The sequence below is a fragment of the Plectrocnemia conspersa genome, unplaced genomic scaffold (genome assembly GCF_051122295.1).
Source record: "Plectrocnemia conspersa isolate PC_06_02 unplaced genomic scaffold, ASM5112229v1 ptg000009l, whole genome shotgun sequence".
NCBI lineage: Eukaryota > Metazoa > Arthropoda > Insecta > Trichoptera > Polycentropodidae > Plectrocnemia > Plectrocnemia conspersa.
The window spans coordinates 2,417,074-2,443,572 of NW_028277173.1; the positions used below are offsets into that span (position 1 = coordinate 2,417,074).

General features: G+C 32.4%; 1 protein-coding gene across 3 annotated transcripts; it reads left to right on the forward strand.

The window, feature by feature from the left end:
* Positions 1–26,499, forward strand: LOC148231532 (uncharacterized). Of its 3 annotated transcripts, XM_088192819.1 has the most exons (6): positions 176–265; positions 18,346–18,435; positions 18,892–18,965; positions 19,040–21,381; positions 21,830–22,159; positions 24,190–26,499. In XM_088192819.1, exons 3-6 carry the CDS (start codon positions 18,899–18,901, stop codon positions 24,586–24,588), a joined length of 3,138 nt encoding a protein of 1,045 aa, XP_088048945.1. In that variant the 5' UTR covers positions 176–265; positions 18,346–18,435; positions 18,892–18,898; the 3' UTR covers positions 24,589–26,499. The 3 variants fall into 3 exon arrangements, with proteins under 3 accessions (XP_088048943.1, XP_088048945.1, XP_088048944.1); XM_088192817.1 differs by lacking the exon at positions 18,346–18,435 and having other exon boundaries at positions 1–265; XM_088192818.1 differs by lacking the exons at positions 176–265; positions 18,346–18,435 and adding an exon at positions 12,910–13,073.

A 26,499-nucleotide genomic window follows, 5' to 3' on the forward strand; every position in this document is an offset into this window, starting at 1 on the left:
ACAGTGAGTAGCGTAGTCTATTCAGCTTGCGTACAGTGCACTGTGTGCAGAGGGAGCTAAGCGTGCGGGCCGCGGTGGGCACCCCACATACTCTCGACAGAGTTTACCATCTCTCTCGCGGCCTGTAGCCGCGCACGCGGGCCGCAACATGGCGACCGGTTTTTGATATTATTCACCGGCCGGCTGCGGAGGCGGGAGCCGCGCCGTTCGCCCGTTTCGAACCCGCGGCACCACCGGCGTCGGTCGCAGTGTTGCCATGTCTCAAGTAATTGCACAAACAACGTCACTCACTTTCGATGTTTTGGCTGTAGATTAGCCGGTTTTTGGAGCGCGCGTTACAATTCGGTTACAATTGCGGGCGGCGAACGTTCGATCTTTTCAACTAGAGCTGCGAGCAGCAGGGGCGCGCAACCGCCGGGTCGCGACACGATTGTTTATTTATTTATTTACCAAACCCAATTTGCACTTTTTTCTTTGCTGCTTCTTGCATTACGAAATATAATTATGATTACGTATATATGGATTAGTGTCGCAAATTAAACAACTTTGCAGAATTATATTCGAGCGATTTAAACTGAACTTGACAGTTGTCATCGTTATCATTTTATTATCGGTTTAGTGCAACATTCCTTTGTTAAGTGTTTTGAAACTTTAGTATTCCATGAAATAAACTTAAGGATTCCGCACTACTACATAATATATCTTTAAAACCAGTTATTTTTATTTCACTATTAAAACTCCAAGATATAGAGATAAAATATATTAACTGACATAACTTATTTACAAATTTATTTATTTATTCACTGTAAATCTTCTGACAGGCGTTATCCTAATGTGTTACAATCACACAACACACTCGTAAAGTAAACAATGCTTTTGTTGTGGGTACTTCCAGGACAAATGTCAGGGTGGGAACAGGACCGACGTTAGGGCAAGGCGAGCGAGACAAACACCTTGGGCTCCGCGCTTTAAGGATTTTTTTACTTTTACAAATATATTTTTTAATTATAGGTATTTTTAAAATAAAACTCACCAAGTGCACCAATTATATTTAGAGCAACCATATTTCCCAGAACTCAAAACGGGACACTTTGCAAAAAGACCCCCTCCTGTGTATGTTCGTTAGCAAAATCCAATGTGTCCATTTTTTGCAAAATGGCGACAAGTATAAAAATTTAAACACTCGTAACTCAGTAGTTTTGAATTTTAACAAAAAGATCGCTATACATGAAACGTTTAGAAGCCTAAACTACATCCAAATAAAATATAAAAAAAATAGTTTTTTGCTTGAAAACAAGCGATGTATCAGTTCGATCGGACCCCCATACTAGCCATTTTGAGACTTTCAGAAGAGTTAACGCTCTTAACTGCTTGGTTTTAAAGATTAAAAATTAAATTTTTAGTATCGTATAGAACTATTTTTTTTTCAGAAAGTACAATTCTTGTATACAAAGAAAAATTTATGAAACATGAAGATAAAAAAATTATGTTTATATAAAAATAATTAAATTTTAAGCCTTTTTTTGTAAATGTCCAATTTTTATTATATTAATCTTTAAAATGACACTTCCCCTTTAGCATATTTTATTACATGTATAGAAATGGGCTTACCTAAAAAGTAATAATAAAAAGTAAATAAATAATTGCTCGCTTTCGGAGGAACCAAACATTTATTTTATGAATACGGGACAGTACCTTGTAAGCAAAGTTGAAATCATATAATTTTACTAGCACCTGCTAGATAATTTATATTTTCACTGATAAAAATATATATCTACTGGTGAAAATGTATTCCAATACAATTTTACTGAAATGACATATTTAAAAAAATATTTTTGGTATAGATCCAAGAATTTTTTTATAGATTTTTTTATGAATAACCACATAAAACTGAATGTATTATTTATTTATTTTACTGTATTAAATCTAGTTGTCAAATTACCGATAATATAATCTATAAAAACATTAAATTTATATAATTCAGTTGATGCTGTTGTTGATTTTTCGTTATTTCGTTTATTCGATCTGAATTTTCAGATCAAGCCCCTCAAGGAGAATGGACCCCGGGAATTTGTCCTCTCTATAATATGCATTGCCTTCACGTTCTCTTCATCCGACTTTTGAACTATTTTCCATATCATCTTAAGGCCAAAATAACGTAATCCGTAAGGCCTGGACTGATAATAAAGAGGCCACGGGTTCGAATCTTTGCAGTATACTCGAATTTTTATTTATTAAAATGCGCTATTTATTTATTGTAAGTTACAATATAACTAATACTATAATTAGTTATATAGATATCACAGATTCCCAGACTTTCAGTCAGATAGTCAATACTTACTTTAGGTATTGTTTTAAATTAATACTGATTTACCTCGTTGTAACGAATTGGGCCTATGCATGTCAGGCTACAACGGAAGATTGATAAAATAATTAATTATGTATGTACTAAAATTATACATTAGATAAAACCGTAAAATTTCATAAATATATATTAACGTGAACATTACCGAGAAATAAAAACGAGAATTGCTACGATGAACGTAGAACACTCGATATTCATTTCGAGAGGGCGAGAATATTAAGCTTGTTCAAATATTGCTGTCTCGCTCGAACTTATTAAATACAATCTAAGATAAAATAATATATGTTATTATTATTAAATTATTACTTAGTGATTAGATAAATCAATATATTTATCCCTATGTACGAGTGGAACAATATGTTTTGTGATATTACGGATTTTCTTACTATACAAAAGACATTTCACGACAAAAATCAATATGAAATATTCTGACCACAAATAATTATCTGTGGTCAGAATATGTAATATATTTAATTGACTGAAAACATATTTGTAAAATTTCATTACAGGATTACATAAAATATTAATTCAAAAGATATTGCAAAAATATTGAATAATGGGGTAGTAACGTCCCCCGCTTCGTACAGGCTGGGTGAAATAAAAAACTTAAAATCGCTTCGGATATAGGCGTATTTATTGTATTTATGTAAAGATCTATACGAATATCCTCAATATCAAAAAAATAATTATAATTGGAAAAGTGAATTAAACATATATTTGCTGAATCCATAAAATATTTCAATAAAAAAATCTTGTATGGAAACAAATTTGGATGATTATTAACAGGGTCAATATGTTAAAAAAATAATATGAATCTGAAAGAACCTAAAGAAACAATTTTAAATATCTGAAGAAAACATTAAAGCTAGTGAGAGCGTATTTTATATTACATATGATTTTATATTTAAAATTAAAATAAGATTGCGTAATCGAGAATTGGTTTTATTTATTTTGTCTAGCTTTGTATGAGTTTCAGTTTATTTTGTAATATATTTGCTGTTGGATACATATTAAATGGCCTGAAATATTTTAAATAGAAAGAAGTATTTTGTAGGGGTTTCTACTTAATTGACCAGTAGAAAGTTACAAGCGAACAAATATGCTTTGCCAATTAAACAAATATAAATACATTTTTTTTTAAATTGAAAATAGTTTATTATTAATACTGGAATACTGACGTAAATTTTTGTATAACTCCCAATAACAACTATATTAAATTTACTAAAAATCATCAGTGTACTTTAGTTTGAAATTAATATTTTAAATTAAACAAACACTCTTATACAATAATTTTTATATGAAACAGGAAACTTTATAATTGCTTTGTTTTTTACATAAGCCATTTGTTTTCAATGCATGCTATTCCAAATACATACAATACATATTGTATACACAAACTGTGCTAAGTGCACTTATCTACACACGTACTACTTACCAGTTCGCCTTGTTATATGTTTGAAATACAAGAAACATTTATGTTACACCTACTATTTCAATTTGTGATAATAGAATAAACACCGTTATCGCATTTCTAAAAAAATACATACATACATAAATAGATGTACAAGAAAAAAGAAACAATATTTTTATTGCTAAAAAGAATTTAAAAAATTAGTAGTTTATACTGAACACGTACCTTCAAACAGTCACAGTTTGGTATTCTTTCACTTATTTGAGTTTGGTGTAATTTTACTGACTTTATTTTTGTCAAACTGTGCGTCGTAAAAGATCTACTTTTGTCTTACATTTTAATATGATCTGAAATGAGTCGTTTCTGTTGTGTGAAAGAACTCAGAAAAATAATTTAATAAAATTCGTGCGGTACCCATTTTTTTTTGTTATTTTAATGGTCTTGAACTGTTGGATTACTAACGTTTATTTTGCGTAGTTTTAAATTAACTTAATACTTTCAGGCAATGGCGTAATTAGAGTTTATGTCGCCCGGGGCGATCCTTAACTTTGCCTCCCACCTCCCATACAATTATCTAATACAAAATCTGTAACTTCTATGTTTTCAATATGCCGAAACTTTCTGGGACAGGCGGCTCATTTCAACCTTCCCCTTCCTCAACTACGCTGCATACCCTTCACATATTATATTATAATAAAAAATATATAAGTTTAATGAAATATGGTAATGGTTATCGGGCATTTAATTAGTTTAGCACGCGCTCGACTTGAACCATTTATGAGGAATTATAGGAAATATCTAAAGCCTCTACATATTGATTGTGTAAAACAGTTTTCAAGTTTAATGAAACGTTAATGATTATAAAGCATTTTATTATTTAGTGCGTAGCTTATGTAACTACGACTTTTATCGATTCTAAGAAAGATATTTTTATCTATTGGGGCGGCATTTTATAACAGACTGGGTCATAAAATCAGCATTTGCTAAATTGTTGTTTATTGTTTTCATATATTTAAGCGTATTCAGTTTAAGAACCACACTATACGAACGATCCGGTCCTTCCGTCGCGAAAATGTCACCTCCAAGCAAGTGCCGCCCGGGGCAGTCCACCCCTTTTCTTATAGCTAATCGTTGTCGATTGAAAACCGCCACGACCGTCTTCCTCTTCAAGGTTTAAGACTACCGTGGCATCATACTTATCCATATGAAAAGCATTATATAGTTTATAAATAATATCTGCTGCTATGCAGTCATGTAGGCAACTGACATCTGGACCAAACTGGAATTTAGCGTTTATCGAATTTGCTCCTCATGATTGTTATTTATTTGTCGACTTTAACCAATGTTTTTAAATACTAATCAGTTTTGTGATGTAATTATCACAATATGTAATAATTATATCACGAAAATTACTATTTTTTAACACTGTGTAATCAGTTAATATTTACATTTACTAAAATATTTTTATATTTTATAGATATACGCTACAAAAATAAATAAATAAATTTAATATAAGCACATTCCTGATTATTTTATATACATGTATGTACAAATATTGAATATGTATGTAAATATTCATCAGAAAATACATACATAAGTCACGTAATATAAATAAGTTTTTTGAAGTACTTAGCGTATGTTATAATTTCATTGGCAAAAAAACGCGTCATTATTTTTTAGAACTCAAGAAGTAAATACTGATTTTGCTTACAATCAACTGATTAGCATTAGCATGTTTTTACGCAGTACATATACATAACAGCCAATCGTAGGATATTTGCAGACGTGCCAATTCTCGCGTAATATCTGTACTTCTGGCTGAAATGTATTTTTCCAAATGGATCCGGTTAACCGGTTTAGCTATATTTAGAAAACCGATTAAAACAATGATGACCAATACAATTTATGTACATACATATGTATATATGTATGTTCAACATCTACACATGTATCAGTATAAAACATATATCGATTGCTAAAATTTACAGGCGTAATATTATTTTATCATAATGCCGTTAGTTGAATAAATGAATAAATAAAAGTTTTACGACATTCGAGATTTATGGTCTCCTGACCTTCGTGTCAGGGGTGTTTATTTTTGTTTTTTTTTTATTCAAATTATTTGTGTTATTGTTTAATTTGTTTGTGCATCGTCGTTTACATTTTTTATATGTTATCTATCATACACGTTTTCTTTCCGCGGCGTATCCGAAGCAAAATTGAATTCCAGACGTCGATATAGATCAGCGGATGCGAAGAGAGAAGCGGCGGCTTTTGTTGGGTCGACTCCCTCTTGATCGAAATTCATACGAACTTATCGGGTCTTCAAATATCTTTGAAGCGCTGATGCCTATAACTCCGAAGTATATAAATCATTTATAATAAATCAAATAAAAAAAATATTATATAAATTTAATGCTTTTTATTTTTTATTTCTTTAGTTAAATATCTGGGGTACCGTACATGTACGGCGATACCGCTCAAAGGGTTATTAGTATAAGCGTAATCTATAGATAGAAATTACAATTTAACCTAATACACATTTTCACATAGGATAGTAGCTCTTCAGAGACACAAATGTATGATAACTTTAATTAAAGACGCGTTTCGACCGCCAATTTGAATTCATTTTTTAAAGTTCACCTAATCATTACTTTTTATTTTTTTTAATTTCACCTATAAATTCTCCTAATTAAGAAACATTAGAATATCACGAAGGTCGTTTGATCAAGTTAGTAGACCTATCTTAAACAAAAACATCAAGGAGAAATCGGCGGTTTTTTGTCGGGAGCTCATTGAGGAGCGCCGTCGCATCACCTTGCAAGTGTGAATGGACGAAATTTTGTACTTTATTGCTAATAATGAACAAATTAATTTGATATCGCCTAATACAAAAATATAATTACAAAGATGTAATAAAACAAACATCCACCAAAACTATTTAAACGGGTTAAAAACCATGGATTAGGAACTGCAACACATCATTTACTGTAACAATAACATATTTCTACAATATTTTTAAATATTTTTCGTTTTATAGATTTTATTTCTGTCTGGAGCGCCACCTTCAGCTAAACCTTCCGTTGCAACAGTCAACAAGTAGCGAGACAGTAAATTAAAATCAGTGTCATATATTCGAATATTTTTAAACTATCATTACAGCTTACAATTAATATATGATAAAAAGCACGACTTAGCTATTATTGTAATGGACGCAATCCTAACAACGCAGTTCAAAAAAAGTTTCGTCTTCGTCTCCCGCTTTTAACCGATAGCGTCACGAATCAAAGATTCTCGTCTACCAAATACAAAGTGTTCGTATAAGCTTTCAAAGTTCGTATAAGCTTTGATCTACCTTTTATGGTTCAAACGTACGTTTAATCAATATCATTATCCACATTGTAGTGAATTATTTATTTCAAAAATATATAAATAAAACACTATTTACAGCTACAATAACTAAGCAGGCGCAACAAGTGCAATTAAGATAGGAAGAACAGAGCATATTAAGTTTTATAAGATATAAAAAAATGTGAAAATGAACAAAGAAAGTAAAGATCCATATTTTCTCAAATTTAACTGTCAATGTATTAATTTTCATTATTTTTTTACCCAAACGTAACTTAGATCCACTAAATTAAAATTATTGTATATAAACCGAATACAGTGAATATGCTTTTAGCAAGAAAAAAATGTAAGAAATTAATTGCTATCATTAAAAATGTAATCTGTCTTAAAATATATTTCACCTTGAGGTTAAAATTCTGAACTGATATGTTTGAATTACCTTATTTTATATTACATAATAATCGATAGTCAGTATATTACACAACATATATTGTTATATTATAATTAATAGCATAATAAAAATATATATTAAATATTTCTAAGCTTTTTTTTAACTTATTACTTATAGAACGCACAACTTTACAGTCAAGCATATTATCTTTTGAACAATGTAGTAATTTTTTCCCTGAATGATGAATTTGTTTAGTTTGTATTATATTTTGGTCCTCTCATCAGTTTCAAAAAATCACAATAGACACTATCTTAAAAAATATAAAAATTGAATTTAAATTTTTTTTAAACTAATAACAAAAATTAAAATGTATTAAAAAAAACACATTAAAAAAAAATAAAAATAGTCTCACATTTTTTTTAGCAAAGTATGAGTTCTTTAAAACACAATTTATCACATAACTCATGTTCGATAGCTATCATAGCCCCCCCCCCCCGGAAAATGTCAAGTTTGCTCCTCCTCTAGATCTGGGCCTGTCTGTACGAGATACGAAATTCTTTAGCAGAGCTAGAGTTGCACATCCATACTTTGACAGTGTCGTGAAGAACCTATAATACACAATTCGACTACGAATTTAATTTATTACCTTTGCAATGTCTAGATTAATAGAAAGCTTGTTTGCAGCTAGATGCATCCAGTTGATCATAATCAAGCGACATCCTTTATTTTCATAATTAAATCTAAGACCTTCAGTATACAGTTGAAAATTATTGTGCTTTAAAATACTCACTTTCATATCCATCCATCTTGGAAAGCCAAGATAACAAAGAAGTCTTCATCTTCACTATATAGCAAAGTAGAATACCATAATTGATTCACTCACAGTTGATTAATCAAGATGCATTGTAAAACATCTGGATATTTTTCTCTACCACTTGCTCTTAATATTGACTATTCAATAATGGTATAGAGCAGTGTTTCTCAACATTTTTACACCTGCGGATCAATGAAAATATTATAAACATTTCGCGGAACACTAACACAGAAATTAAGAATATTAAATTACCATGTAAATCACGAGTATTAAGTGCACTTAATGTCTTCCATAGGGATTGCAATAATACCGGTATTACCGGGAGAGCATATAATTTCACTAGTGTCTATCAGTTAAATTATATTTTCGTTAGTGAAAATGTATGCGGATATGATTTCACTGAAACGCCAATGAAAATACATTTTTGCGATTTTTATGCAGATAGTGAGATAATTTACCTTATTTTGCTTAAAAACCCCTACGATAAAAAAATAGCTTTTTATATATAAAAGTTAATTTCAAAAATAAACATGTGAATAAAAAGAAACAGACATTTTAAATGCACAATACTGGTTCATTACCATTTCCATTGTTTGCAATTGTTGAAATTATATAATAAAATTAAAATAATAAATTATCCGTAACTACAATTAAATTTAAGGAAAAATATAACGACCCTTTAAAAATTTAAAAATTAAAAGAATTAGTAAATAATTTTTATATATAGATACTCGTATATAAAATATAAATATGCAAATTTATTGTATAGTAAAAAATGTGTAAACAGTCACTTGACAACCACGTGTCCTTCAAAATTACTCTCCCTTTGTCCTTGATTTCCCTACCTATTCCTGACCTCTGATGTTTGAAGGTCGTTGAGACAACCGCCCACACACCCTAGGGTTCGGAGTGACATTTCCTCCCTATCCATACATACTTACTGTCCGGTTTATCTGGGCGTAATGCACACCGGTACGTACCGGCTTATTTCATTCAAATATTATGATTAAAAGGGATACGTTGTATTGAAGCGTGCTATTCCCCTATACGTCATTTGCCTTTGGCATTATGTCCCCTTTTTGTACACCGGCAAATTACTCCCTCGCGCCAGTCTGGCAAATTTTCCTCATTCCATAAATTAATGAGTGCCCGCATATTTCAATAGATTGGGGAGGCGCATTATTGCTTTTTAACACTTTGAATTACATATCTTACTTCATTAGTTATATTGTTCTCCAAACAATGTCTACTAAGATTAAGTGTTCCGTGAAAAAATAAAATACACATTAAGCGAGGAATGTCATCTGTGTATTTTTTCTATTTTTTTCAGAATTTGTACCTGAACGTACCTGAAATTTCCACTATAATATCTAAAGGTGGGGGTGGTGTATTTTTTACTCGTATTATGAATGCTTTTTAATACCAACGGTGCACAGACCCTCGTTAATTTTCGTTCGCTTCATTATAATTCTAGCGACAGGTACTAAAAATAATCCGCGATCCAACCCTCCAATAATAACAATATTTGAACGAGGGTGATGAAAGAGTTGTGGAAAATATACCGATGTGCCGATACCAATGCATAGAGTTAAAATTATTATTATACTGTTATTCTCATCTGGTCGTACAATCCGTGAGCAATAATTTAAGTGGACAATAAGTAGATATGATAATAATTTACGTAATAGATATGCAAAAAGATTATTCGCGTCATCTCAAAACTCAAAACAAATCCTGGTTGTTCTAAGGTGGCGGCAAGCTTGATCTAAAATCTGACTACCGAAGTGGAAAAGTCCTTAAAAAATAGTAAAGAGGACAAAAATATTTTTTTTTACATTTTTATGCGGGTTTTCAAATACACTATAACTGGAAATTTATTAATCAAATTAACATTAACCTTGTTTTTAAAATTATTATATAAAATATATTTTAAGAATCTAAGATAAGTTCGTTAGACAGTCTGAACCGTCATCTTGTTTCAAAATTGCGGTTATTCAGTAAATTCAAAATATGTTATAATTTTTTTTTAAAAAAGTGGTAAAATTGTTAAAAATTCAAAGTATTATTAAATTAAAATACAAAAAAAGCATTTTTTTATAATTTTTGCTCATTTATGTCGGTTTTTGATAACTCGATAACTGCTGTAAATTTAATGATCATGAAACTTATTTTAAAAATAGTTCTTTTAAATATCTCGGGTAAATCCGTTCGCCATTTTTAGCGGCTATTCAAAACATAACAACGTAAGCTCTGCTTAAAAGTCTTTAATAAAAAAAAAAAAAAATTTAAAATTAATTTCGATTTAAATTTTTTTTACATTTTTTACTACACGAGCTTAAGATACTAACTGCTGTAGTAATTATATCGACATAAAACTTGTTTTAAAAATAGCTCTTATAAATATCTCGACGAAGTCGATCTAATCGTATAATATAAATTATGTAAACGAGTAAATGAATTAGACATTTTTAGTGTCCTGAAGAGTGATTTAGATTCTCTATGGAGATGAGCTTTTATCAAACGTCTGCCCTTGAGTGTCGGAAAGTGCCACATTGTATCATTTTCTCAATCCCGTTTATGCATACGATCTTGGTGGGAAAATTTGGGTAGAGAAACTTCCACTAAGAATTTCAGAATCACTTTTGAGAGCAGTGGAGATCCTCTCTACACGTAAACGAAGTCTACGATAATTGTTCCAAGCTGCTCAGCTTTGTTATGAGGAAAGTATTTCACTTTGACTATCCACCAGTTATCCGCATACTCTATGACACCTTAGTTTACAGCATTTTTGATTCGGGATCTATAATTTGCAATCCTCAAATTAGCAAATATACATTAATATACCTTTATAAGAGGATATTTGGTTATTATACGTTCTTGTATTCCAGTGCGTTGGGATTAGGGATTCTGAAGTCTTGGGTTTTTTCGATTCCTGGGACTCGAGACCCAAATTTGTAAAGTCCCGGGAATTCCCGGGACTCGAGACTTTGATTATTTTTCGTTTAAATCATGAAAAAAAATTTTGTTAAAAAATGAACTTATTATTTTTAACTTTAATTAACTTATTATTATTAACTTATATTATTTGTGTTATAGGTACGATAGGTGAAAATGTATTGAAACAATTTAAAAACACTTTATTCGATATTTATTTAAATTTAATTTATTACAATTTTTTTAATTAAAATATTTATATCAATATTAAGTTAAAACCTTTACTTTTTTGTAAGGAAAAATATGTTTTTAAAAACACCAAGGCGTTTAATGATGAATTACATAGCCTGTTCCTGGTTTTTGTGGCAAATATTCCAGATGTAGAAAAAACTCTCTCGCAAAAAACTGATTATTTCAACAAATAAATCAACCCAAGGAGAATTCTTTTAAATTATTCTAGAAATACGAGTAGCACGTGCATCGTACTATTCTGCATCGTACAAAGAAACATTTTGCCAAAAAAAATCAAGGGAACTTGAATTTTTTTTTTGTTAAAGTGATATTTTACAAATAACGACGAAAGCTTTTATTACAAAGACAATATATTCTCTCGCTACAATAAATCATTCTCTGTGTTCTTTCCATCCTGTATCCTACAATATTTTTGTTTATCGGTAAATGTAAAACGATTTTTTTTCACTGCCGAGTGCCGACAATCGAGTTATCTTGACGAACCGCTTGCTACCTGCTCCGTATGGGTATGGCTTGTTCTCGACTAAGCAGATTTTATTTTAAAAATATAAATGTAGGATATATTGAATAAAATTGAATCGGAAAGTCTCGAGTCCCGGGTTATTAATTTTTTAATTCCCGGGACTCGAGACAGCAAAAAATCTTTGAATTCTCGGGAATAAATTCCCGGGTTGTCTCGACACAGAATCCCTAGTTGGGATACGATTCTTGAGTTCTCGTAGAAAGTTGTATGTCGCAAAGTATTTATTCCAACTACTGAAGGGTGGAATTGACAATGAAACTATTTTCGAGTAGTTTTTAAAACGTATGAATTTGGATGTATAGATACATCCATATGATATAGTTTTATTAGGAGCTAATCTTTGGGTTTCGGAACATTCTCAAGCAACGCAACTTTTTATGCTGGTTTCAGCGAGGAAATTTGCATTTGCCGACTTGCCGATGGCTGAAATCATCCTGTATGTACATCTGTTTAATGTTATCAAAGCTTAGTATTTTATAACTATTATTTTCTATTTGATATTTTTTCCCATTTTATTATTTACTTTTTTTTCTAACATTGTAATGGTCGTATTTTAATAAATTCGCTGGATTCGAAACAATACGGGAATTATTTTAAGAGATATGTGCATTTAAATAAATACTTTGTTCCATAAAACGAATTGGCGAAAAAAAAAGTAAATTTTAAATTTGAAAACGTTGTTGGCAGCTTTTGTAGCGTGACGCTGATATTCTTAACAATTACCTAGGGTTTCCAAACGGACAATTCCCTTCGAAGGAGGTCGTCTGATCACCTCATGTTAGCACCTCGATGAAGGCGACGAAGAAGATGAATCCGTTTTAAATTGGCCGGTTTTGGCCATAGAGTTTCGTCAGGTTGGCCAGCGTGCGCCAGGGGCGACAACGTGAGCGCGCGCGTCAGTTTGATTTGGTTGCGCACAGTTTCGCCCGGCGTCCTTCGAGCCGGGTCGCCATTTTGGCCGTCACCCGACGGCCGATTCTCTCGGCGGCGGACGCGGGAACGGCCGCCGGCCCGGGGGCAGCTCCGCGCCGACAGGTACGCCCCGACGCGCCATAACCTCCGAAGGATACTCCCATTTGTTGTGTTGACGTTCCCTTACACCGCGAAAACAAACGCCACCCGCTATATGAATGACGTTCGCAAAGCGAGGCGACGTCTCCACACTCAATTCGTTCATCTACTGCACTATATGATTAACCTAAAAATAATATTTTACACATTGACCAACCTTTGTGGTAAAACTGAGGAGTCTATCACTTTTCTGTATCACAACCGCAATTATTTTCTATCACTATGTCCCAACTTCACACCGTACAAATATCTCACTATATATTATTATCCAACCGTGGGTTAATAAAATTAAAAGTTTATAATTTATTTTTAAATTCTCTAATCAAAACATGTGTTTTATAAGTTATTATAAAAATATATTTATTCATTTATTTATATACAATACAATTATAAATGACATCTTTTTAAGTAGGTTCATTGCAGTTACTGTTGTGACCGACACTCACTCGCTGCTGCTGCTGCTCGGTTCAACCTAACCTGCTTAAATTTTAGTTACGTATATAAATATATGAATAAATAATTAGCATTTTAGCGAATGTCGACAACTCAAAGATACAAAAATAAACAAACGTTTCCGAGTAGAATTTCAAAATTTGCAAAAAGTCGAATTTTAATTGTGCATAAATCATTAACGAATAATTTCAAAATGGTAGTCTCCTAGTCGTCTTTAAAATCTGCTTGAAGGCTGCATACTCGGTCTTCTACAGGTCACCCGGTCGATTCTAAACTGCTCCACCTTTGTTCTAATTCGGAAGCGTAGTGATAATTATGTAGTGAAATGATATGTTCATTATTAAATTCTAAAATAATATATATGGTGGAAAATATTTGTAAATCAATTATTATTACTGCTACAACACAAAAAAACATGAAACGAATCAACGAGCTCGTGATTTAATTTGCCGAGGAAAATTTTTCATAATTATGGCCCAAAAATATTCTATTGGCTTAATTAACTTACTCCTAACTGTGCCAAAAAAATCTGCACTATAAGTCATCTTATACAATTTTAACATAATATAAAAATATAGTATGTATTAAAAAACAAATTCTATAAATAAATAGAATGTGGACTTGGTACATAGAACTACATATGATTAGGAAAGCTTCCACTATAAATGTAACAGTAGACAACACATGTAGCGTGCGGTCTGTTTTTTAGAGTTTGCTTAATTCCTTTAGGTTGGGGTTTGGTTTGAACAGTAAATTATTATTAATATTTATTTTATCACAAAAATAAGTTCACACCACTGTAAAATATATTATACTATTTCTAGTATTAACTCATTATTTTCTAACTTATTTATAGTATATACTAAATCATTAATCATCAATATTTCTTGTATATATTTACAACCATTTTAATCTTTCAATCATACTTATACGACTAATAAATATATTTTGAATAAATACTATTTTGTAATTTTTGCAACATCGTTTTATCTAATTTATTAAGTGGGGCAATATAATACTATTGTAGATTATTTTTTCTTCACATTTCTCATCCTAGATAATATACATATTCTCCTACTATTTTTTTAATTATATACTAATTACAATATTCTTTAAAAAAAATTATCTTCAAGTACTTCTGAATATTTTTTACTATAAACTATTTCTATAATAGACTTATCTATAACTATTTTTATATTATTATCTAACATATCTTTATAAATAATAATCATACATTTATTAATTTTAAATAATTATCAAATCATCTTACAATTATTTCACTTACACCTACAATCTTTAATTTCGAAACATTATACTTCTGTATATAGTTTCGAAAGCTCTCTTGAAATCCAAGAAAACTGTTCCAATGATTTTGTTAGTATCCTTGAAGAACAACCAATCATTTATCACTACTTGTAATGCAGTCTCAGTGGAATGTTTTTCTCTAAATCCCGATTGTTGATCAAACAATATTTTGTGAAATAATAAAATCCTTCAATTCTATGATTACTTCTTTTTCCAAACTTAATCGATTTATCGCCCACTTAACAACAAAAATTGTCATCGCCCACCTTTGGTAAACTATTTCTATCTCATTTAATAATTAATTGTCAACGTAGCAATCCCCATACATTTTTTTTAATTTCACCAAAATATAATTTCAAATAGCAAGTTTCAAATTAAAATTATTAAATTAGTTGACAAAATAATACAACAAATGCACACTTTTACACAAAATTTTCACCAACATAATTATAATATCAAAGATAGAAAATATTTTTTTGTTATTTAAATAATTATTTTTTGCTATTTTTACTTTGCTACTATGAAAATTAAAAATTCTACACAAAATTTAAATTTTTAGTATATAATATATTCATATTTACTATTTATATTAAACATTTGCTACTTATAAAAATTGTTTTCGCAATTTAAAAAAAAATCAAAATAAGTAAATACCCTAATTGTTCGGGCCTAACCCATAGGTACTTAGAAAGACGATTACAGCGGCTACTTTAAAAAAATCCTGAAACACATTATATTCTATGCAAAAGATATTTACTTTTTTATAAATTTAAAGTGTCCAAAACATTTGCACAACATTTTTTTGAACAAAAAACTTTATGCCCACTTCTCCATCGCCTACCGGTGGGCGAAATTGCCTACTTTGAGAACGATCTAAACTAAAGTGCAAACAATTATCACTCAAAAAATAGATGTTGAACGTAAAATAAATATTTATGTGATCATTTTATCACAATCGTAACACGAAATGTTTTTTTTTTCTATGAACTGTATATACAGATTTTTCTCAAATGTGACAAATTATCATGATAATTAATTTTCAATTTCTCTGATGCACTTGTTACACTTGTTGATACACTTAGAATATCATTCGTAACAGCAGTAGCTCGTTGATATCTTATTGGCTTTAGTTTATCTTATTGAAGCCTCAAATCTCTCTCGTCTAGTCTCCCTATAATCAAAACGGTAATGACTAAATATTAATTATAATTAACCTATCTCGAGACAAAGTTGCTATAAAATCGGTCTTCAGTTGTACACAACTCATTTAAACTTAATGGTTATGTACGATTTCTAGCATCGTGTCAAGAAAGCATATTGCAGATTTGTTTCTTTGCACATCTGAGCTAATAAATACATCAAACATTTCGCTGAATATGTTTAACAGTACACTGCCATTTACTAAGTCAGAAGTTTCAGTGATAATATTACATTAATGGTGATAACGAACTTCATTAAAATCCATATTTTTATGCTAGTGTTTCTCTCTCATCTTTATTATCACTAGCCGATTCTGAGCTCAAATATTCAACAAAATCTTCTGTATCTGTTATGTCATCACATTCATCCCTCATTCATCATATTTTTTCTTCCCTGACAACAAACGTAGTTTACTAATGTAAATTTATTTTACTCCACAGAAAGTGTCACTCTTCCTCAAACCGAAAATGTCAGCTTTTGCTGCCATTTATTTGATTAATTACGTTTTATGGCAGATATGACTGCACACACATCCTTCCCTAAGCTACATCTAAGGGTTGTCCATATTTATTTATTTTTCATCAAATGTTTCGCAAATACTCACTGGTAAAATCCACGGCCGTTTTACGTACATTCACACTTAAATAAAACACTTCAAGTAGGTTGGAATGTAACGAAAAATTTTCTAAAACTGTTTAATAAATTTTCGTTAATGTTGTTATGGAATAGTAAAAACATTGTCAAGTCAAATCGTACCAAAAACCATACTCTGTAATTTTTAATATATGAGAGCCATTATTGCAAGAAATATTTAGCTTCTAATCTCAATTGCAGCTATGCATCGTTTGTATAAGAAGATCTGCCCGTATATTGTATCACTAAAACTGTACGATGTTTTCACAATCTAAATTTCTCGTTTAAAAAATCAGCTAAAGATATAATACAGGATCTAAATACAAAAATTCCATTGGATAACGGAGATGAAAGTGGAGTTATCTAAACACCAATCAGAATTTAAGAAACGAATTGATAAGGATGAAGCAAGATCAAACCCATATTTTCGAGCTACCTTCTATCTCAAATAATATTTACCAACACAATATCTGAAGACTTCTTGTGTCATTCAATCTAATCAACTTAAGAATTAAAAAAATAAATAGCTCCAAGAAACAATATATTTCTAGTGAAGTCTATATCTTGATCTTTTTCTTCACTTAATCTTTCAATAAGTTTTTGAATAGTTTTTTTTATAGTTTTAAGAGTTGTTTTGTTGTCATTAAATGATGAAGGATTAAATAAATATTTTAGTATATCAGTTAAATCTGTTCGGCTTCGTTTTTCTACATGTTTTCGTAGAAAAATTAATAAATCTTTGCTGAATGCAGACTTAAGCTCGGTCAATTGTCTGAAACTGAATTTCAAAATTGCGTCGGCTGAGCACAAGTTGGTATCACGTCGGCAGAGTGCTTCGACTGCTAATTTTAGAGGTTTTAATACTTGTATAATTTCTTAAATTTTTTTCATTAACACATTGTTGTCGGGACACGGATTTTTCCGTAAAAATCCGTTTTTTGTAGTCTGTTGCTAGAAGTCGGCTCACGTGTTTATCCGTGTAATTTGAACTGCATTTTTTTTTGTTGTCAGCAGCTAGATGTCACTGCTTTGATATTTAGTAAAGACATTATTTTATTCGTCGTCGCATTTATTACATTTCCACCAAATGTATTGTACTAATTTTGATATTGAATTTTTATTCCGTACAAAAAATTAAATAACGAACTATAAACAATTCCTGTTATCCCAAATATCTTCTATTATGTTCAATTCTATTCAAGATACTTCGAGGAATTACTTTCTACCTGATGTAAAAGAAGGGATGGTTGGGAGTGAGAAAACAAAACAAATTCCAATGAAACTTGACCTGGGGTAGATAACAAGCAACAGTCATTGCGACATCTGTGACTTGTTATAAAAAAAAGACATCATTACAGTTACGCGTAAATGTTCGGTCGTTCGGTTGTCTAAAAAATAGTTTTACACCCCGAAATGTTTTCACCCGATAAAAATAAATCTGACGATGAATTTTGTGTGGATAATTTATCTGATTATTGATAATTGGGCCAAAAGTGTAGCTATGTATCTTTTGACATACCTCTACACAGAGGTACGTGTTTTTAGAGATATCATACGTTGAAAAACTATTCATAAAAACAGATTGTGCCATATTTTAGTTTTATTTAGTGTTGAATTCGATTTTTTATTACATACATTTTTATAGTACTTTTATGTGCAAAATAAACGCAAGTTTCCAGTGAATATAAAACTGTCAACCTCCATGTTTCTTCTTCATTTGATAGTACTGTTTATGGTAAGTCTATGTTTAAAATTTCATAATTTTATATTGTATAGTATAAAAGTTATGGCGAGTTTCCGAAAAAAAACGCGGAAATTCTTCGTTTCCGAAAAATTCCGCGGCTGATAAAAAATGGCCTGCGCCAGGCTTGAAACAATGCGCGAAATCACCCGACAACAATGTGTTAAATGTCACCGAAAAATTCTTTATAACTATTTGAGTTTTTTGTATACATGTTTTTAAAAATTAAAATTGTTCCAGCATATTATAAAAACTGTTCCATCTGGTTTTACAGTCTAACATAAGTGAAAGTTTTTTTCCATGCTTGTGTTTTATATATTTTGGTAGAATAGAATAATTTTTAGTTGGTTATGAGATGATATGAAAGAATATTCGATTGAGAATCCTACTCATACAGTATCAATGTTTTCTATATTATCCGTATATTAAATGTATTATCTTTTGTTACAGAGTTATAATGGCAGAGAACGCTGAAGAATTAGAAGACAATTTTAATGACGATTCCTTTATCGATGAACCTTCAGGTAGATTGAATTTTTTATTCTTTTAGATGTGTTTGTTACATATTTCAAGCGTTAATTATTATTTTCTATTTTAGCTTCAGATGACGATAGCGAAGAAGATTCGACCGTGAACGATCCCGTTGCTAGGCTTTTAAAACAGTTGCAGTCTTCTGGAGCTTTGGTGAAAAAGACTACAATACACAAGTGTTATAAGTGCAACGAGACTTATCCCTCGAGAGAAGATCTTTTAGAACACATTATAGACCATGTCTGTTTGCCTGATCTCATCTTGGAAAAAGTGCAAGTGGACGATAACAGCGACGACGAAGAAGAATGGTATTCAGAGGAGGAAAAGTCAGACGAAGAACCGCCGAAGCCGCTGTCTTTTAATTCTAAAATTGACATAAGCAAGTTTTTAGAAGCCGGTAAAGGTCTCACGATCACTTCCAACAAGACTTTGGGCGATCCTTTGCAATCTTTGAAGAACTTTGGAGGCATTTGTATTAAAAAAGTGGTGCAGAGTGACAAAAAAAGCACTCCCGAACGCAGCTCTTCAATGTCTCCCGATTCGGCGAAAATGGAGTCTTCGGGAACGTTGAAGCTCACCATTAAACATACGTCCGATAATAAATCGTTTCAAGTTATCAACGGTCCGCCTAAAGGTATTAAGACCGAATTGGACGATGACATGGATATAGACGAAACGATAGATATCAAGGCCGGTATATTAGAGCATTGTTTGAATACTAAGATTAAAACTGAACCCGATTCTCAACAAGCGTCTAAAAATAGTAATAGCGAAACTGTCGTCCAGAGTGATTTACCCGCCACCGGTCAAGTCAAACGCGAGGTGCGCTCTAGACCGACTACGCCTGTACAAACGGAAAACAATGATTCTAATCAAATTAAAGTGAAAAACTTTGCTTTGGAGCATGCAGACAAGAAACCGCAAGTCATCGAGGCAGTGCCTCCGAAACCAATATTGATTCCTAAAGTAGAAAAAGACGTGTCCGCAATCATTGAAATTAATTGCGATGATGAAGACGATGACGAGATTATATTCGTCGGAGCGTCAACTTTGCCGGAAAAAAAACCAGCACCAGCGAATGAACCTCCAAAACCAGTCCACACTCCTTCCAAACCTCCACCTGTCAGTTCGGCTTCTGCAATAAATTCGAGATCGCACACTTCTCTCTCTACTACGGAAAAACAGCATAGTTTCAATTGGAACGCGCCTTCTAAGTCAAACGATATAATAGAAAGTATATCGTTCGATAAAAACCACGATGTCTCCTTCGAAAGCTTCTTACAGTCGCCTAGAAAAGATGATTGTTCCGACATGGAGACTAGTGAATATATATCGTTAGATAAACTAGGACCTCAACACACGTGCGAGGTTTGCAACACTAGATATACGAGCTTATACCTTTTGGATCAACATAGGAAATCGACGGGTCATTCGAATCAGCTGGTCACATCCAACAGTTCGTCCAGCTCGATGCAACTCGCTAGTTACCAACAACCGGGATTCTTGATGAACAGTCTCTTGCCAGTGAAGCAACTCGCCGAAACCGTCAGCAAAATAGCGACTGGAAATTCGTCCGGATCCGGCTACACCCATCAACAAAACATCATGGTCAACATTCAGTCTTTCCCCGGAAACATGAACCAGCCGGGAATGCAACCACAGACTCATCAGCCCGGATACAATTATCCAGGAATGCCGAACGTACCGCCGAATGCTTATCCGCAAAACGCGTACAGAATGCCTAACAATCCCAACATGGCTCCGAACTACCCGGGACAATATCAGCAAACGACGTACCCCAATTCTTACCCGGGGTATCCACCCGCTCAACCGGCTTACAGCCAAATGAATCTGTATCCGACGCATCCGAACCAGCAGCCTTTTCCCCACGGTCAATATCCAACGCAGTCGTCCGGCGGCCAAATTTTAAATCCATATTCTCAAGGCCAAGTTCAACCACCCCACAATCAGCTGCCGATCAACTCCAATCCGAATCAAATCTTATCTCCCAACGCTTCAGTAGGACAGACCATTATACCTCTATCGAGCAGCGGAGACCCTAACCACCAAAACAATAATGCTAACGCGGAAGACAAGAACATGGCAAACGGTATTAAAATCCAAAACGTAGGGAAACCACTGGGACCGAGAATAATACAAAAAGCCGATATGCGGGGACAAGTCCCCATCAGAGGTGTTCGACGGGGGAGGGGCATGGGTCCGTCGATGGGCTCCAGGCCTATAATGAAGCAAGGCGTCCAAGTGGCCGGAGCCGTCAGAGGACCTAGACCGGGAATGATCAGGGGTGGCGCTGTAAAGAGACCAGCGAGTGCGACGGGTCAGCCGTCGCCGTCTAAAAAGCGCATGGACATGTTGCTCCCAGATAGACATGACAATGAAGACTGCCAGGTAATTAGAACACGCTGATGCAAACAGATTTTTCTAATAAATTTCCAAAATAACAACTAAAGGAACAGCATAAACTGTAAGGCTAATGTTCGATACCCAGCAGTATCAATAAAAATCAGCTTGAACTATACGCTGTCATTTAATGATTTAAGGTATATTATAAAATAGATTACAAATTAAAAAATGAGTCTCTTTGTCGATATCATCTAGACTTGCTTGTTACTCAACTCAGTATTTTAATAAATATAGAATTAGGGATTTAATTTGAATTCGAGTCGTCAATATCAAGCTATACAAGCTAAAGAAAATAGCACAACTTTTGTAATATAGATTAGTTGATCGATCAGATATGTAACACATTGGTCTAATGCTTGTCACAAAGTAGATTTAACAATATTATTTACAAGCATGGCTGTTTTTTGAATTTGTTTTTTTTCTTCTGTTTAAGGTTGTTTCACTACAGCAACAAAGAGATGGATTACCGCTCATCCAAAGCATTCAAGGTAATTCTCGGAACTCAGTCCCTGCGGGCGTGCAGCTGAGCAACGAAATTACATGGACCAAGAAGAAGGTAGAACCTTCACATGCACAGTCCGTGTCGAAAGACACAAACGCCATGGCTAGCATGTTGGCATCCAGAGGCATCAAAATAACGCAAAAGCAGAAACCTGCAGTGAACATACCGAACTTAGGAAGTAACATTAGCATAACGGCGACCAAGTCATCCAGTTTTAACATACCGGAAGAAGAATTCACGTGTAAATTCTGTGTGAATAAGGTAAACTTACTTACTAAGTGTTTAAACAATGCGATGAATGAAAGATGTTATGTACCATAACTAGCTGTAAAACTCCTCCATATAATAAGTCTAGAAACTCGTGTGATTTTGGATGTCTAATTGATAACACTCATGCTCTTTCTTCTCTATATCAATAACATACATGTGCCAATTGAGAAATCAGACTATGCTGATGACCAGAAAGTGATCAGACTATTCCTTGAATATAACTCGATTGTCTGAAATCTCAGCAAAACGAAATACTCCTCGTCATTAAAAGAGATAAGAGGAAATTTTTGATATCCTTAAAAAAAGGAGTATGGATGGTATTCGTATTTGCATCTTAGTGATTGCTAGGAACGGAGCGCTGTGATATTTTTCTTACATTTGCAAAAATGTATAACTATATAAATTAATGATAATTTCACTGTTCTTTTAGTGTTTGTTAACACCTTCGCGCAAAAAAACACACGTACAGTTACCATATTTACACGCGATCGAAAAAAGTGACGTAATCGCGATTTTCAAATTGTCATATTACTAAAAGTAATTATTATAATGACTATATATAATTAATCCATTTTGGTGCTCTAAAATATTCAAAGATGTCAGTAAGAGTATGTTAAAGATCGAGTTTCATAAACACGTTTCCAGCTGTACGATCGAGTTCCCGAAAAACGTGTCGATTGAAATCCAGCGCTTAAAGTGTTAACAGTAGTCATATCAATGATGCTATTTAGTAACCGGATATTTTTTGCTTCCTAAATCCTAAATCAATGTATTTTGCACTTTTTGAAATTGCTGAGGAGTGGGGTTGATATTCGGCGATTTTCAGCTGAATGCCCTAAAATGTCCTTTATTTTTGATTGTCGCGGCCAGGATTCCAGTGTTCGAAAACGCTACTTTTGCTAAATCAATATGTTTTCGGCGTTAGCTATGAGGAGTTGGAACAATTTATATGGGATTTCACTATCATTTTATAAATGTCATATGCATTTGTAATAAGATTAAGTGTTTGATTGAGCTGAAGTATGCGTATGAAGTGTTTGAACTGTCAGATCTATTTAAACTAAATTAAATTTAAAACTGACGCTAAATGCTTATAAATCTAATTGCTTTATTTGGACTATTATTCTTTGGCGTTATACAAGCGACCGTGTATTTAAGCGGTTTTAAAGCACCTGAACAAAAACAAAAGGTCAGTGCCAAATACAAAGGAATGCAATGCATATCTCGGCAACAGGGGTTATACATTCCATAAAATATTATTGCTGATCATATTAATTTTAAAAGTGTTAAAATGTAAATACAGTCTAACTAATGATTTATTAGATCAGGGCTCTCAAACATACGGCCCATTTTTTTTTCTAAACTACACTCAGCTTAAATACACTATTAAAGCAATAATATAAATTAAAAAAAAAGTGAGTGCTTACCGCTGACAACAAACCGTTTATGTTTCATGATATTTATTGAAATGTTTTTAAATTTTAATCCGTTCAAAAAACGTGACAAAACTTTTTAACAACTTAACCAGCAAGTTGACGTATGATATAGTAAGCTCTGAAATAAATTCACGTGCGACTGAATAAATAACGGTCGATACGACAGGCTTGAATACTACTGACATATCCAGATATTTTTCACATAAAGCTAGTTAATAAATTGTACACTGTGAAGTGAGTAGTTTTGGGCATTAATTAAATGACAGAAAAGCGGCCGCTTTCCGCTTTGAAGCGAGTTTAAAAATAATTTATAATAAAAGACACAGCTGGATAGGGTACAACTGTCTTGTTTAATGGCTATCATTTTAATAAATAAATATGGCAAGTGCCTACATTAAAAAATGTCTGAATATCTAAAATTATATCAGCTGCTTCATCATCATTATGCACCAGCTAACACCACAGCATGCACAAAAAAATTTTTCAATGTTCTTATTTTGATCAGAAGTCCATTTACTAGATTTCATGTTATAATTTTTGTTAGTATTGTGTTATTTTTAAAAATATATTTTTTTATAATTGCAGACGTTTAGCAACCAGTTGGCCCTGTCGACGCACATGAAAAACTACCACTCGTCACAAATGGGGTCGACCCAAAACAAGTGCGACAGCTGTCCAGCTTCATATCCGACCTACAATCAGCTGCTGGAGCACAAGCGGATGTTCCACAACAACCCCAACGCCGAATTCGGCCTCCCCGTCGTGGACCTCACCTCGACAGCGACCATAAGGAAGCTGAGCAGCTTAGGCATAGTCAATTTCATACCGTTGGCGAGCCGGAGCGGCAGCGGCAGCACTTACGGCCTGCCGATAGTCTCCGCACAGGGAGCCCTCAACGGCACCTTGAGCAACGCGCTCGGTTCGCTAGGGTCGGAAGGCATCTTGAGTCTGGGGCCGGTGAAACCCCTGTCGAAAATTGTGTAATGGTGTCAAACAATGTTTTTAAATTGAACAAATTGGAAATGTGCAACTTAGTGAATTGCGATGTCTACGTGGGTGTGACGTGGAATTTTTAGTTCTACACACGGTACCAACGAGGTTGCCAGATTTATAAAACAGGTGCTCTTTTGAAATAGTTCTACAGTTATAAAAAATCTGTTCGTTAAAGATGGATAGCAAAAATTCTCAGTGAAAAATTCATAGCGTATTGAAGCGAAGATATTTAAAACAACATGACTAATGTGGGCTTAGTATTACTTAATGTTACTTATTTTCGTGACGTTATTACAATAGCTTATGTTTTTCTGGAAAAACTTCACTTAGCAATGAAATTATTTTGCATTCAATGAAAAAAATCTGTGATAAAATGAATGTTTAATTTTATATTTATATTGCAATGCTCGAAAATATTATTTCATTTATAAAAACAGACGATTGATTATGGCCTGTGAATAAATGCAAATATAATTCTTCATATTCTGGTGCTGTGTTCAAGTGCAATAATTTGTAAGAGGATCAGGATCTTACTTTAAAACAGCCTCGTTGTTCATAAAATCTGAAGAATCCAGCGATAACATGCTTTGAATATTAGTAGCACTTCACTAATAATTAACAGTCGTAATCAATCGTTTCCGAAAAATTAAGCCATCTGAAGTTTCTGAACTGGCCCTAACATCTGTACATACAAATGAAATAGTAGAATTTTTTTCTTAGAACTATCCTTCCTATAAATACAGTCTTATTGAACTATTCACTTTTGTAGCATTACTTGCTTCTATCGTTCCTTTAACGGCACCTAAAACCAAATTGTTATTAACTGATAATTGCTTAACATTTAGTATGATATATTTTATATAAGCGGCATGTCCTTATCTAATATTATCCGTTACATCTTTTTGTTTATGTGAACCTGAGATCGATAAAAACTACGTGAGCCGTCCAAGCGAAAATACCATCGCCAATGTACAGAAAATACTATTATTATCAATCAGACTTTTTGCATATAAAATATTTACAATTTATCCATTTTTAATTCTCAAGTCAGGTAAATTAAGCCACAATCAAAACTACTATGTTTAAAAAATATGCTTGTGTACATTTTTCTCATTTATGGTTAGCTAAAAAAATATGAACTATAGTATTATATATACAAAGACATGATGAGCGAGCAATAAACCTAATTGAACAAAAATATAAATCTGGCAAACTTACATATCTCAAAACGAATTACTTAATAAAAGAATTTTATTTTTTGTTATTTTTGTATAGTGATGGTCAAACACCAGTTTATGATTTTTTTATTATAAATTAAGTTAACATTGTAATGTGTAATATTTACTAAAGAGCAATATATGATTTTGTATTGATAATGAACAGGCGGCATTTTTCTTCTTTTATATATATTGCATCTTGACATATTATTCTTTAAGTTTTCTTTTCCTGACCAAAGATATAAATCCAATGGCGATCATTGGACTTTTGACAAATTATAAATAAACGAGAACAAATGTATAACGAGTCACACACGTGTTGTGGATATTTTTCTGTGATGTACTTGCGGATACGTATGCGGTGTAATATGTATGTGTATTTTATAACACTGAAGAGAGTTTGAGGACGCGTCCTATATATTATAATAATAAGTTAATGTATTAAGCGAGAGAGTAAGTTATATAATTATATATTTTTAGAGTCAAAAAGATCTTCGCGGTTGTTTTCTTCGTTTTTATTTTTATTACTTGTTAAGGTAAAAAGAATTTGAATGTAAACGAAAGTATTAAAAATATTATTCCATATCTTCAGTGAAGATTGGTTGTACCTACATTTTTTCAAATAACTGTTACAAATGTAATTCATTTTATATGAATATTTAATAAAAGAAACTATTTAATTTTA

Coding starts and splice junctions, on each gene's coding strand:
- LOC148231532 (XM_088192817.1), top strand. CDS start 18,899: ATGGCAGAGAACGCTGAAGAATTAGAAGACAATTTTAATGACGATTCC. Junction 18,966..19,039: donor CTTTATCGATGAACCTTCAG/GTAGATTGAATT, acceptor TTTCTATTTTAG/CTTCAGATGACGATAGCGAA. Junction 21,382..21,829: donor ATGACAATGAAGACTGCCAG/GTAATTAGAACA, acceptor CTTCTGTTTAAG/GTTGTTTCACTACAGCAACA.